The 14317-nt window shown below is 40.7% G+C and overlaps 2 protein-coding genes across 5 annotated transcripts; both read right to left on the bottom strand.

Moving 5' to 3' along the window:
* Positions 1-1212: 1212 nt before the first annotated feature.
* Positions 1213-6559, bottom strand: LOC116252477 (nudix hydrolase 8). Of its 4 annotated transcripts, none has more exons than XM_031626761.2 (9): positions 5838-6559; positions 4954-5225; positions 4618-4683; positions 3249-3386; positions 3090-3146; positions 2557-2607; positions 2353-2387; positions 1630-1738; positions 1213-1543 (listed from the first exon to the last, which is right to left on the bottom strand). In XM_031626761.2, the coding sequence occupies exons 1-9, from the start codon at positions 5968-5970 to the stop codon at positions 1343-1345; spliced, it is 1062 nt and encodes a 353-aa protein (XP_031482621.1). In that variant the 5' UTR covers positions 5971-6559; the 3' UTR covers positions 1213-1342. The 4 variants fall into 4 exon arrangements, with proteins under 4 accessions (XP_031482621.1, XP_031482620.1, XP_031482622.1 ...); XM_031626760.2 differs by having other exon boundaries at positions 3090-3167; positions 5838-6557; XM_031626762.2 differs by lacking the exon at positions 5838-6559 and adding an exon at positions 5405-5831 and having other exon boundaries at positions 3090-3167.
* A 5257-nt stretch (positions 6560-11816) lies between these two features.
* On the bottom strand, positions 11817-13752 carry LOC116253620 (ethylene-responsive transcription factor 5-like). The gene has a single exon (XM_031628542.2). It carries the CDS (start codon positions 13405-13407, stop codon positions 12211-12213), a length of 1197 nt encoding a protein of 398 aa, XP_031484402.1. The 5' UTR covers positions 13408-13752; the 3' UTR covers positions 11817-12210.
* Between the last annotated feature and the right edge of the window lie 565 nt (positions 13753-14317).

Consider the following 14317-nt stretch of genomic DNA (forward strand, 5'->3'; position numbering starts at 1 on the left):
AGCGCCAATTTATGGACTATAACAAGAAAAAAGGACAAACAAAGAGAAATTACAAAGAAAAAAAAAAAAAACTTGGGTTGGGAAAACAAAAAAACTGTCTCACGTCCATGACTGCACTAAATTATAATTTTCAAAAAAGGTGTAGCAAAATAAAAGAAAATAGACCAATTTTTATTTACAAAAAATAGTTCTAATAAAAATTTCAAGTCTTTTAGAACAAGAACTAGGGTTCATACTTAAGCCCCCAAAAAAAACCATCATCAAATTAACAAAATCCTCATGAACCATATCAGCAACCCAAGTTATGATTTCAGCCGCATCTTCCACTGAGATGCAATTGGAAGGCAATGTTGTGTTATTTTCATTTGGCAAGTGCAACTAAAGATGCAAACGAATCAGACTGAACTGGATCGGGCATGGACGATGAGCCACTTCAGTTTGAAGTCAGTCTCAAATATTACAAAAGATTTTACGGTCCGTTTGACAAACAAAAAAATGTGCAACTGTTTTATGAATATGGCAAAAATTGTGACAAATTCGTTCATGGAACACCCTAAAAAATGTTCTATGTATCAACCCTTTCGGAGATGTTTGGATGACGGCAAAACTGGGTTACTCATAACCAGGTTTTGAGTTCCAAAAACACGCTAAAAATGTTACGAGATAATAGATTTCTAGGATTTTTCTTGCAAATATAAAAAGAAAGTTTTTTTTTTTAAAGTGAAAGAACAAAAGAAAAACCTCAAGCTTAAAAACGACGAAAAAAGGAGAGATGCTATAGGAAAATATCGAGAAAGGCTCAGGATGAGAACGCAATAAACTATCAAACAGAAATGAAGTCCAAAGTTGGCACAGAAGAGACCTTGATGATCAAATTAATGTGATTTCTGCAATCCTGCACCTAAGGTTCAGCAACCATTCCGTCTCTCTTGAATTTCTTTCGCCGCTGTGTTTAACATTGTGCGTCTACGAACGGAGAAAGTTCTTTGTCAATCAAGTAAAACCATATAAGAAAACAGTATTTTTTGATCTGGTGTCAGAACAAAAGCTACCAATTAAAACGAAGCAAAAAGTAAATTTTTGAGGAATAAAAAATTTCGGTTGTCTCAATTTTTCTTATCGGCGCAAACTAAATGGATTGCTTTTGCAGTATTCGCCTTAGGAGTATGTGCAACACAAGAGAAAGTTCATACAAAAGAATCAACACCAGTGTAGAAAGCTGAATCGTGTTGTTTCATTACGATTTTTTAAAGCATGTACACCGTGTCACAGACACATTTATTTCAAATTACGTAACCTCAGGGAGGGTCAGGTGAAAAAAATATGTGCCCCCTTGAGTCCTTCACATGCACGGGCCTTCATTTTCATTTGCCAAATTGAAATACAAAGAAGAAGGCTTGCCATCATACATAGAGACAAGTTGAGCTGTTGATAATCCGCGATACTGCTGACCAAGCCGCGCAATGCATATTTTCATGATGTTGGTAAGCATGTCATCCTTTTGAAGAATTGTCTGCTCCATGAATTCATTGAGAGGCATCCACTGGAAAGAGAGAGAGAGAGAGAGAGAGAGGTAATCAGAAATTGTTGTACAAAGTTATAGTTTAGCTTTTATTTTTAAAAAATTACCTTGGCGTCTCCAATCTCCAACTCATCTACTACAATTTCACTTGATAGCGGTCTCAGTAAGCAAATAAAAAACAAATCTGCCTTCCCAAATGCCACCCCATGAGCATGTCTGAGATTTTTTCAAGAATCAAAAATTAAAGAAACTTGGAAGCCCAAAACATAAAAAAAATTTGATCGAACAATGTTGATATTAAAATACTAAAAGAAAAGACCAGCAGAGGGGCAAACGAAGTACAGGATAGTTTCAAGTCTTGCTGTTCAATGCTACTGAAATGATTACTGTACATGGGAAATAGCAAGGGTTTTCCCTTGGATTTCATCGAAAGCTGTTCATTCTGGACTAGTGCATTGGGCTACTGTTAATTATGATCTGACCTCTTTTTGTTGGGAAAGAATAATAATAATTTCTCATCATCCAAATATACACTGTCAAGGCATGAATAACAAGAGGTCTTGTCACTATCTGCCTTGAACCAAAACTGATAAAGAAAGCTATCCAGTACGATTACTTGGCATTGGTTGGACAGTCAAGGTTAATCGGGTATTTCAAAGTAACAAAGTCAAGCACCTATACTGCGAGTCCTGACCATGATAAATGTCAAAAAGTGTCCGTAAGTCCTGGCATTCAAATGCCAAATTGCCTATCTAACTATGTTTACAAGCACAACGGCATGGTGCAGATGCTTTCAAACAAGGAAGAGGTGAATAGTAAAAAGTACTCACTTGAAAGCAAGCACCTCCAGAAATTCCGTGTCAATCTGCACAATAGAATTTTATCATCAAAATGCGAGGGTTTTCTGATGTAGAAGATTTCGAATGACAGCGGAACAAATGGTGAATGAACTTCCAGTAACCTATTGACAAGTGTAAACAAGGGAGGGAAAGTTACCAGTGAAAGAAAGCAAAGGGGTTTCAGGTTATACTTACACCAGTTTCTTCTCTAACTTCTCTGATGGCCCCTGAGAATATCTCTTCATCCTGGCAATTCCAATAGAGGAGAACAATATTAATATCCCCAAGGTTCAAAATCAACAAGTTGAACTCCTATAACCATTTTGCTTGTGGTACAACTTTTTTCCTTTTAGAAGGTCAGAGGATAGTGTAGAAGCTGCAGGAGACTACATTAGCTTGAGTTTATTCTGTCCAAGCTAGGACCATAGAAGCCAAATAAGCAGGTACCAGCTTAAGCCTAATCACGGACAGGAATTGTTCATGCATCCTGTATGTAGACATAGAAAAAATAGTATAGAATCCAAGCCTACACAAAACCCACTCTATCCCAAGGTTGAGCCATCCCTGGTGGCATTACCATTTTAGGATAATTTTTCTGGTGCCAATGACACCATTTTCCAGTACATCATTGTGGAACCTACAAATTTATTACATGGCCCTTGATGGGCGTGGAGTGTTAAAAAACATGCATTTGTTGAGAAAAATGAGATCCATCTGCAGATTCATACCTCAAGAATAAATCCAGTTGGTAGTTTCCAAAATCCTTCAAATGCTGAAGCAGTGTGCTTTTCTTGCACCACAAGTAGCTGTATAAGCACATATGCCCTAAATGTTATATGGATGTTATAAAACTTGAATTATGCTCTTAAGTTAAGCATTTATTTTACCTCTTTGTTATCATTGACTACAAAACCACCAACTCCAACCTGATGTGTAGCATTAGATGGAAGCAGACATGGTCCTGGTGGTATCCAATAGGTCAGCATCACATAGCCTGGCTCTGCATGGTGATAGATAAATCCTTCCTACAAGGCACACAAATACTAGAATTCTGAGAAAAGGTTGTAAGTCCAGTTACTAAAGGCAGTGTGTATAAGATCTCATCCAATAATTAATCTAATCCTTGGGCAGCCTGATCACTTGAAAACTTTGTAAATCTCACACTTAACTGCCAAAGTGACATAGGATAATGAGCCTGTCCCTGGTTATCTTAATGACCATCTAATTCCACAGGGCAGTTTGCAATGCGAAAGTCGCCCTTATTTGCTACGGCCATAAATTCCATTCACATTCAAGAGGAAAAGAAGCTCATATGCAGCAAGCAGGAGAAACAAAGTATCGCTGGAGAGACATTGAACTTTCAGATATTTGTCATCTAAGATTAGTTTTACCACTGAAAAGGATAAAAAGTTCCAATGGAGCAACACATCATTTCCTTGCCATTGTCTTTGTCCAACTCTGGATACAGGGCCAAAGTTCCAGCAGGGTATTCAGCAGGTTCTTGATAAAAATAACTAAAAATTAAAAGTTAATGTTGAAGAGAAGAGCATATCCTGGAAAGAAATTCTAACATGAATTTTCCTTTTATTGAAGTTACAGGATTGGGTTGGACTTGTGATAACTATCATAAACCAAAATGCGTAATATAGTTCTATTGAGTAACTGCTATTCAGCTCATAATTTATGTGAACACTCACAGGTGCCAGGCATGGCAGATATAAAATCAAATTGTTACTGGCCCATTGAACCTTTTCAAAATTGCTCTTGTCCTATTCCAACTTTGTGAATGATAAACTAGTTACCAGAAAAAAATTCACAATATTCATAAACTCACGGTGGCTTTTTGTAATAAATTCCAGAAACTGTAATACTGCAGAGTGCAGAGAGCATTTACTCGTACAAAGCCTTCATTGTGCTTTGTGATTTTGTAGAAGACAACTTGTGGGCCACAATGACAGCTATCATTGTAAACCTTAAAAAAAAAAATCTAACAACTTCTCTTGAAAAACAAAGCTCCTGATGAGTCAAATTATGAATAGAGGAAAAAAGAAGCAGCCTAGTTTCCACATTTAAGTTACAATGAGCCACAAAACTGTTTACTTGATCTTCAGACCTTTTTATGGCAAATCATTAAAAAATCATGTCATGCAGCACCAGCCAGGCAGCCATAACAAAATAAAGAAAATGCCAGTGACTTATCTAGGGGTCCAAATTATATATGACATGAACTGATGTTTCTTTAGCAATGATACTTGCCTTGATCGCAGCAGGGACAAGTTCAGATTTTTCAATAGGAAGCTTAAGCCATACTCCTTTCTTTCCCTGCAAAAGAGGAAAGGATAAGCGAAAGATGGAGCTGGAAATCAAGGGGAAATGACCTTTTCAGACTGCTAGGCAAGGGAAGATAAATGTAGGTGTGCATGCGTGCTTTTTAGGGGAAGCAGGCAGTACAGAGGGGCTTCTCCTCTTAATTTGTAAAATTCCAATACTAGCTCACACAGGGGATATAAAGGAAAAAAGTTTATAGCATCTAGTTCTTTCCAGTGCCTTTGCTATGATTGACTAGGGAAGAACAGTGATAAAGGAAGCTACCTTCAACCTCCAACGATTAAGGGAAGTCCGAAGGAGTGAAACAAATGTATTCACATCTGCAGGCAAGCATTCTGACTTGATGATGATTCCCCCGTATTCATCTTCAAAGGCATCCAACTTTAAGAAATTCACATTGGCTTTTGCGGTTGATGGAACACCATTGCTTCCAAGAATCCTAGATTCTTTGTTTGGCATGAAGATACTTCTGCCAACAACATCGGTTTCCAGCTTAAATGTTTCAGTCGTTGGATAGGAAGGCTTGAAAGCTCTACCTGCAGGAAACAACAGAGTAGGAAGAGAAAACAGAACCATCAGATGAAAAAGCTGGAGACAGCCATCTATTTCGTAATTTAGCATATACCGAAGTAGTTATGAACACCTAATGTGATAATACATCTTGTTGTCATAACTTTCACTATTCACGAAACTTGGGATGGGATAGAAACCAGACCAGGAAAAGCAGAATATGCCACAAATCATCAATGTCATCTTTTTTGAAGGCTGTTATGTGTTAATGTGCTAGGTCGTCAAGGTACGGTTTCATCTCTATCAGCTTCTTCTCAAAGGAGACCAAATTAACCAAATTGAACGACATATACACAGGAGATAGTTGCTTCCAGGGAAGACACTAACAGCATGTATGAGAGATAACGGAGCGTTCCTGTAAATTATGGGTTTAGTGGAAAGATTAAGATAAAACTAAAAAGATTACGATCCATTTCCAGATTCTGCTCCAGAACTTCTCCCAAATAAATTTGTATTAGTACAAGTATAAAAAATCAAGAACTTGAAAGTAAATGCACCAGAAAATATCACCAAGAATCCCCTTTTACTGCCAGCAATTAAACGCCATTTCAGAGTGCACCTGAGAGAGGAAACCCTACCTTGACAAGAAAGAGAGGACCATGGAATCCTCTTCCGGATAATTATATTTGAACGAAGCTTTGTATGAATGCTACGAACATCTGCTACCTCCAACACATGCCCAACTCGAGAACTAAACAATTTCGACTCCATTAAGGTGATATATAAACAATGTCGACCGATACCTAAAGAAATTACGCATTAAATTCGCCTATACTTCTATATCTCCCCAAATTCGCAGCAATATCCTTCCTGATTCCATAAAAAACCCTCTCAGTAGTACTATAAGCAACAAAAATGGCCACATTACTTTCAAAATAGAAGCAAAACCAGGACGACAAGGAATACACTAAGAAAGCAGGATCGACTCAGCGCCCACTATGAACCGAAAAAAAAAGGACTTAAGTTCCCTCACTCTTACGCCACAATCCACATGGCAGATACTGCAAAATGTGGAGAAAGAAGAACAACAAAGAAAAGCAACACGAACGAACACCCTATCTTCAATAACAGCCCAGTATCTAGAAGTGGGGTCTAATGAAAATGACTTTCATGGCTGGTAAAGAAGAAAAACATGTCAAACAAACGTGGAAATTTCTATGACCGGCGCCTGGTCTCCTTGACAGCAAAAGCAAATTCATCAAGTTTCACAAGAACAGGACCACAAAGGTACCAATGGTGGAAGACCAACACCGGTAACTACACTCTGAAAGACCAGGGAGGCCCTCAATAGCTACACACTGAGAATTGAGAGAGATTTAACTTATTACCAGAAGAAGACTAGAAGAGCCAAAATATCCACACAAGCATGTCGACAAATTCGGGTAATTGTATAATGAAGGGAGCTTGTCTCGTGACCCACATGGTTGTCCCTCTTCTGCCAGCTTTGCTGGAAGTCTTATCAGCCCCAAGATTAGCAGAGAATAGAAACCAGGTATCGACAAGGGCAGGCTATCAGCATATGTAAACCGTTTGAATTGTTTCAGCTTTCATCAGAATTCGCCTTAGAAGGATTCTGCCGAAATTTATATTTATTCTCGGATTTAGACTCTAATTAAATTCAGAGTTGGCTAAAATAAAATTCTACCTTTGCACGTAATTGGGTCGGTTTTCTCATTCACATTCGAATATTTGGATTTCTTAAGTGTAACGAATCTAAATCCGATTTATTCTTTTTACATATTTCGATAAATCTAATATATTTTAAACCATCTACCTCCTTGCAACAATAATAACAATATGCAGTCTAATAAAATTTTCATTCTAAGAATATTTTTTAATTTCTTGTCGATTGAACTAGATTTTAAGTGACTGACCTTTTGCCTTTTGTCTCTTTAAGGACACTTACCCTTGAAAGAGCTGTTGGTCTCTGGAACAGCAAAATTTTCAGATTGACACTAAGAATATGAAAAATGTCAATAAAAACATAATAAATAAATTTCCCACCTTATCCAATCCCCCATGCAGGGTTCAGGCATTATTGTGACTGAGGTCTGAGGAAATGTGACAAAAAAATAACTTGGAACTTTTATCCCGCCGATTAGCTAAAATATCAGCGGCTTCAATACTTCGTTCGCCACCCGTTTAACGTACAAATAATGCATGCATCTTCAAATTTTTTTTTTGTTGTCAATTAGTGCGTGTTGGCACGATTGAAAAAAAATTATTGGCGGACAACTTTTCTCATGTTTGCTATCCACCGTGTGGGTCTTTTTCTGGAAAAATAAATCCAGCGTCGTAAAAATTGTCCAATTCGCTTGAATCGGGTTGTGAAATATTGGTAAACAATGTCTAAAAGTTTACTAAAAGTTGATATGTGGCACTGTTATGTCCACCGTTTCGGTTCGATTCGAACTGGGGATTCTGATTAAGATATTGAATTTTTTAACCTTCTTTGAACTTGAAAATCTTAGAAGTGGCTCTGGTTAGCAAAGAAATGCGTCAACAGTTCTATAGAACGAAGGTGTTATGGATTGTGAAGACAAAACGTTCCTATTATCAAGCTAGGAAGGCATGACTTTAAAGCGGAAAATCACGTGCATGGAAACCAACGCAAAGTTAATAAATTCTCTACACCACAAAAAATGCATGGAAAGCAAAGTTAATATATCACCAAATGCCAAATTAATATTTGCATTATTCTTGCGGAACCTGTTCTTCCGCGTGCGGCTGACACTTGGTGGCAGCTTGCGCAAAGATCGTGACTCGTGATCAATATGAGATAAAAACAACTTCAGACTCCATTCAAAATGGTAGTCGAGGAAAAAATCCTGAAACGAGTTTATAAAAGCAAGGGAATATATATATATATATATATATATATATATATATATATATATATATATATATATATATATCAAGACGCGTTTGAAAAAGAAGATGATAAGATTTTGTCTCGTCTTCCTTACCTTAGCACATGATAAATATGTGAAGTTTTTCGCTGACACTTGAAGGCGGATAGATTTAGCGATTAATGCATCTAAACGTGCTTATGAAAACAAAACGATAAGATTAGCAGATTAACACCATTTGCCCTTTCTCTGAGCAGCCGACTGCCGCGCAATTAAAAATCTTGCATGTTTAATAAAAAAATTTCCCATTTGTCGATAGGTGGATCTTGAAGTTAGGCCAGACCTTAATTACCAACTTACCTGTTTTAGATGCGTAACTGGTGATTCCATGAAAAGCCGAAACTGGTTCTCTTTCTCTTCGTTTTGGAGTTTAAGACTGCTTTGAAACCTAAGTTAAAAGCGGAACACCCATCAAAATGTAAGTGATTCATACTTTACATTTGAAACAAATGAAACTGATAGAATTTTAAAGCTGTCACATGGTAATTCAATGTAATCTAGCTCAAAAAACGCCCCAAGGAGTTCTAGCACTCGAACTCCAACATCTCTTCTAAATGCTACTTGTTTCTGTAGGGTGAAGAGATCTGCCACTCGAACTCTCTCATCCCTCCAGTTGAAATCCTCCATTTTAAGAACCATGCGGGTTTTCAGAGACGCTTAAATGCTAGATTCTATTGCTCTCTTTTATCTTTCCTTTTGGCCATGTCCAACGACAACTGAACTCTGCTACAATGGAAGTTCCATTGTAGCTGGATTTAGATGAAACATTCAAAGGATCAGAGTACTATCAATTCCCATGTCACATCTGTTATTCTCATGCGTCTAACTGGAGCTGGGAGATCAGACGAGCCAATAAAAAGCCAGCTTCTTCCGGCTCGGGCTCTTCTTCTATCTCCCTCTCCACCAATCGCATTGATAGAAGCATGTCCCTGTCCCTGTGGGAGCCATTGAATTTGGCAATGGGCCCAGTAAAGTTCTAGCGATATCGGCGAAATTCTTTGAATAGTTTTTATGGCTAGAGCACTCGAATTATCTGTCAGCAGATCAAAATTACTCCTGTAAGAACACATCCAACATGCATGTCTAGAGTCGCAGTCCCCTCTGCAGATCCAATTTCACAGTCCCCACTTTTGAATTCCGTTTCGCGTAAGTTGCAGCGAGAATGCTCAAAAGGTCGCTTCAATATTTGGTTTAGCACAAAACTCCAGCAGCTTTCTTTTTCATCGACGACGCCCGCATCTTTTTCAACGATGGGACCTTCTATGGAAATAGGAGCCACAATTTGTAAGAAAAATCTGTCGATTGATTTTCTTATTTGAGGTAATACATCCCCAATCTCGATCCAAAGATGCATGGGCGGCTTAAGATTTTCGCTGATCGTGTCACCAAATTAACCTACTTCAGGCAGGAGCTAAGCCGCACGCGGGGTCTGTGTGGGCAGTTGCATACACAGTGCCACAACGTTTATTAATTTTCATATTGGTGGTTCCCAACAATATACTTTTGCTTATACTCTTTTTCCCCTGAACGATTTGTCCAGTGCCCTTCGATCATTATATTTTTGAATGAATGCTTTTTTGTCAAAAATTTTGGCTCTGCACCTGCCCTTAGGAAATATCTGTATTTTCTAGATCTGAGATCTGAGGCATAAACATGAGATAAAAATTTTTCAAAGTCTAAGATCAGGAAAACGGCTGGACAGAAATCATTATTCAGCATCGCAGCAAAAATGTCAGGCTGTTTGGGAAAAGTAACAGTAATGCATCTACCTCAAAGTGGGCAGATTCATAAAACACTTTTTACAAACAGTCATTGAATCTAACAAATTTTCGAGTTAAATGCATGAGAGAGTAACAAGAATGTTACTGTTTCTTAATGATCCCTTCAGTCTTCACTGGCTGCATTTAGATTGCTAGTAAATACGGTCTAATGTAAGACACTTCATATCCCAAGGGATTAAAAACTAAAAGCCCTGAGCTCAATCATGCTTCGAAGCCCCGACCCTGGGCTACGTTATGGCTGCGAGCTATAATCAAAATGTCCTACTCACCTTCATAATTGCATGAGGTAAAATCAAATAAATGTTCTAAGATGGTTCTCATAAAAATTATTTTCAAAATCAAATCTTATAACCACAAAGAAGGAAGAAATTAGTGGTGGAAAGCAAGAGGCAGAGTCGAAATCAATGACAGTGGTTGCTTAAGAAAGTGACTGCATATCAACGGTGAGAGCAAGTAGGCTGTGACCACATTATCCCTTGATAACCAATGAATGAGCAGAACAGAAACTGGGTGGCTCACTTATGTGTTGGTTTAAGCTAGGGATGGTGTTCAGGTACGTGTACGTTCATATAAATTTAAACCAAAGGCATGACGTGTTTGATGGAAGGAATTCTACATGTACAAGTGAATTGAATTCATGGAAAAATAGCACAAGAAAGTTGCACGAGAAATGAGCATTTTATAAATTGCAGCCCAGCTTTTAACTTTTATTTTAATTATTGGGCATGAACTTAGCATGAGTCAACTGGCCTCTCTCTCTCTCTCTTTCTATATATATATATATATATCACAAGCTAAATCAAAGTAATTACCATTACCAACTGTACATAAAAAAGAAAAAAAACTATTATAGTTGAACAGTCAAAAGACTGATAAGGGTATTCTTATCGGACGAAGGATTTGTTGAAAAATATTTTTTCTTTTTACCTTGAGCGTCATACCAGACTTTTCTTTCTCTTTTTTTGTGCTATCATCTTCCTACCACGTACACGTAGTCGGTGAGCAAGCAATTTACCAAATCAACTTTCCACGGAATTAAAGGAAAATGCATCGAAAAGTCGTGAAAAAAGAAAAAAGAAAAACAATGAACCGACCTCATCATTCAGCAGCTGGCTAACCTTGACGGCGCCAGTGAATAATCGAGTTAAGTTGATAAGCCATAAAAATATGAACCATATAATCAGGTTCCAGACTCGCCGGAAAAAACGGTCTCCGGCTTGACTCGATCGTTCTGTGAGGCTGTGATTTCCAGCCACCGCGCGCGACGATATAAACGAGAGGTGGTAAATCTTGATAATGGTGTTCTAGTTCTGTTTTTTATCACCGCCGGTGGCTGGTGGTGACCCATGATGAGCTCAGCCAGCTTGGTTTTGAGTCTATGTAAGACCAAGGTGAGTCAAAGAAACCGGCTGAGACTCATATCAGTCATCAAAGGGTCCTCACTCCAGAAGATTCAAAAGCCCACCTGATTGATTAGGGGGCGATGTCAATGGACCGGATTATTCTATTGCGAATCCAAATTTGAATCCAATTTGCCAGATCTAGTAAAGAGGACCAAATTCCACCATTAATGATCTTCAAATTGGAAGTGCAATTTCACAGATTGAACCAGAATTTTAGCACGATAGTCAATTGATTTTGTTCACTCAATTTTTATGATCTAACTGTTATTAATAAAGATTGTTATCAACCAGTGTTCGGAGCAAAGGCTCTCCTTAACGTCTCCTTCTGATAGTAACATTGAGATGACGCCCTCTAAGATTAATCATAAAACTCATTGGGATGACGATCTCTAAAATTAATCATAAAACTCATGGGGACGTTCTGCATTCATAAGATCAATTGCATCATATCATTTCTTCAAACGTAAACAAACCAAATTTTCTTATGAATTGACTAACATGGAACTTATGGGCTTGATAATCATTTTACCGTCTGCTTGAGTAGAACAAACAAGCAATAACAAATAAATAATCAAAGAATATAAAGAACGGGAGAGCGGTAGCGTATTCACACCAGCAGGCCTCTGGCCAAGCTTATCCTGTTTATCTAGGTCGAATTGACCGAACAAACCCTAATAAACACTAAAAGGACGACTTCAGCCCTACACCTAGTTACGTACAACACCTTACTATCTCCAGTGAGAACCGGCCGGGATAATCTGGTCATTATGGGAATTCCCAAATCTCTCGGGGGAAGACCTTCGCCGGACGGGATTCCCCGAGGATTCCGTCGATCCGCCTGCCGGAAGTACGATACACCTAATTGACGAGAAGCTGAGGAAAGCTAAAGGGGTGGCCGGGTGACACAGGAGAGAGCGGGGGGACGCTGAAGATGCCCTTCAGATCGGAGACACTTGACCAGATTGTTGGTGTCAAAGGTGGGGCAGCTCCGGTCTCCGTCTGGCGGTGCTCTTCCGTTACCTCTTCTTCCTCCTCCTCCTCCTCCTCCCCCTCCGCTTCTTCCGTTTTTTCGGCAGCCGGCAACGGCTCCTCTACCTCGGGTTGCCCTTCGTTCTTTCTTTTTCGGGAGACGCGGCCCTCACTTTGCTGCCAGTGGCTGCCGGCCTCGAGGGGGAAGTTGAGGATGGCTTTGCTCCCCCTCATCTCAAACGCTGCACGGTCGTACGCTCGGGCGGCCTCGATTGCGGTGTCGTATGTTCCCAGCCAAACCCGTGCGCCGTTCTTGGCCGGGTCCCTGATCTCCGCCGCGAACTTGCCCCAGGGCCGGCGCCTCACGCCCCGATAGTGGCGCACATCGGCGTCCTCCTTTCCGACGACACTCAATGGCGACGGAGTTGGCGGAGTGATGGTTAGATTCAACGCCGCAGTGCGGCGCCGTTTTCCTCCTCCGCCGGTGGCTCCCGGCGAGGCCATAGCGACGTTCTGGTGGACAATCGGCAGTTTCTCGTCCGGTGATTGAAGAGCCACGGGGAATCCGCGGTTCCCGAAGTTAGGGATTCCGATCTCCTGTTCGCGATACGACGATACGGACGTTGAGTACGAAAGGTGGTGAGGATCCTGGAAAAAGTCGTCAACCGTCTCGGTTTTCGGCTCGATCATTATCGACCGGAAATTCTGCCCCGGGAAGCCGCCGGGTTCTCCCATGGAATCGGCAGAGCTCTCCAATTTCTCCTCGTAGACGAAGGAGCCGGACCCCGTATGGCGGAAAACTCGCGATTTTCCCCGAAAAGCGCGGAAATCCGCCGGGAGGCTCAGCTCGCGATCAAAAAAGGGAGCAGGATTCCGCTCAGGAGTTTCGGGAGAAGAAGTTTTCGTGGGCGGCCAGACAAGCACGCCGGGGCTTCCATTTGCAGTACTTACTAGCTTCGCGTCAGGATTACCGGCAGGAGCGAAGAGGTCGTCGAAGATGGCCTCGAGAGCGGGCGACGATGACTCGCCGAGCAAGTGATCGGTGATCTTCTGGAGCACCACGTGGTCCGAACTCGCGCTTTCCATCCAAGACGCTTCGGCGGTCGAGGATTCAGAATCAGCTCCGCAGTGCTTCTTACTCCCTGAGTGTGGGAGAACGAGAGGGGAGGAGGAAGAGTGAGAGGTGGCGGGGGGGGAGGGAGAGGCGGTGGAAGAGCAGGAGGAAGGAGCGGCGGGGAGTGGGCTGGAGGGAGTGACATGGTGGCGGTATAAGAGGGGGAGAGGAGAAGAGGATGAAGACGAAGGAGGAGGCTTCGCAGGGGGTTCGAGGAGAGTGGCAGGGAACCATCGTGCCAGGGGATCCCCGAGGGGAAAAGCAAGAGATTGCTTGCTTCCACGAGTCTTCTTGCCAAGAGGCCGCCAGTAGACGATGCTTCCCCCTCTTTCTTACCAGTGACTGCGACCCCACTCACCTTTTGGCTTTTACTTGGCGACGTTTCACGTACAACATTTCTTATTACTTATTAGTGCGCGCTTGATTTTAAATTTCATGAATTGATGGGACGTAGCCATAGTTTTCCTTTGAAATCCAAGTGGTTTCTAATCAAAAGTCATCAACCATCTCCTTAACAAACAGATGAGCTTTCGTTTTAGGAATTATTTTAATCTAAACTTCTTTCCTCTAGAAGATCTCCTGACTCAAGTCAAGCTCTTTATTTTTCCCTGGTCTTTTTTTAGTATTCCATATATTCGAGTGAACCAAGCTAAGCTAATCTCCAACTAAGTTCATTTAAACCTAGCTACAGCTCTTGAGGCCAGGTCCCAGCCGATACCTGAACACGTCGATCTTCAACATCCTACGCTGCAATTCAGCCGGCCGGCGTCACTTTAAACCTAACCGGGGCTCTTCACCTTTTCTTTTCTGTTTCTATCTTGCTACCGACGTCCTCATGGACCTACCTGTCTTCTAAAGTCAGAGAGAATCCACCCTTGTGAT

The sequence above is a fragment of the Nymphaea colorata genome, chromosome 4 (assembly GCF_008831285.2).
Source record: "Nymphaea colorata isolate Beijing-Zhang1983 chromosome 4, ASM883128v2, whole genome shotgun sequence".
Classification (NCBI taxonomy): Eukaryota; Viridiplantae; Streptophyta; class Magnoliopsida; order Nymphaeales; family Nymphaeaceae; genus Nymphaea; species Nymphaea colorata.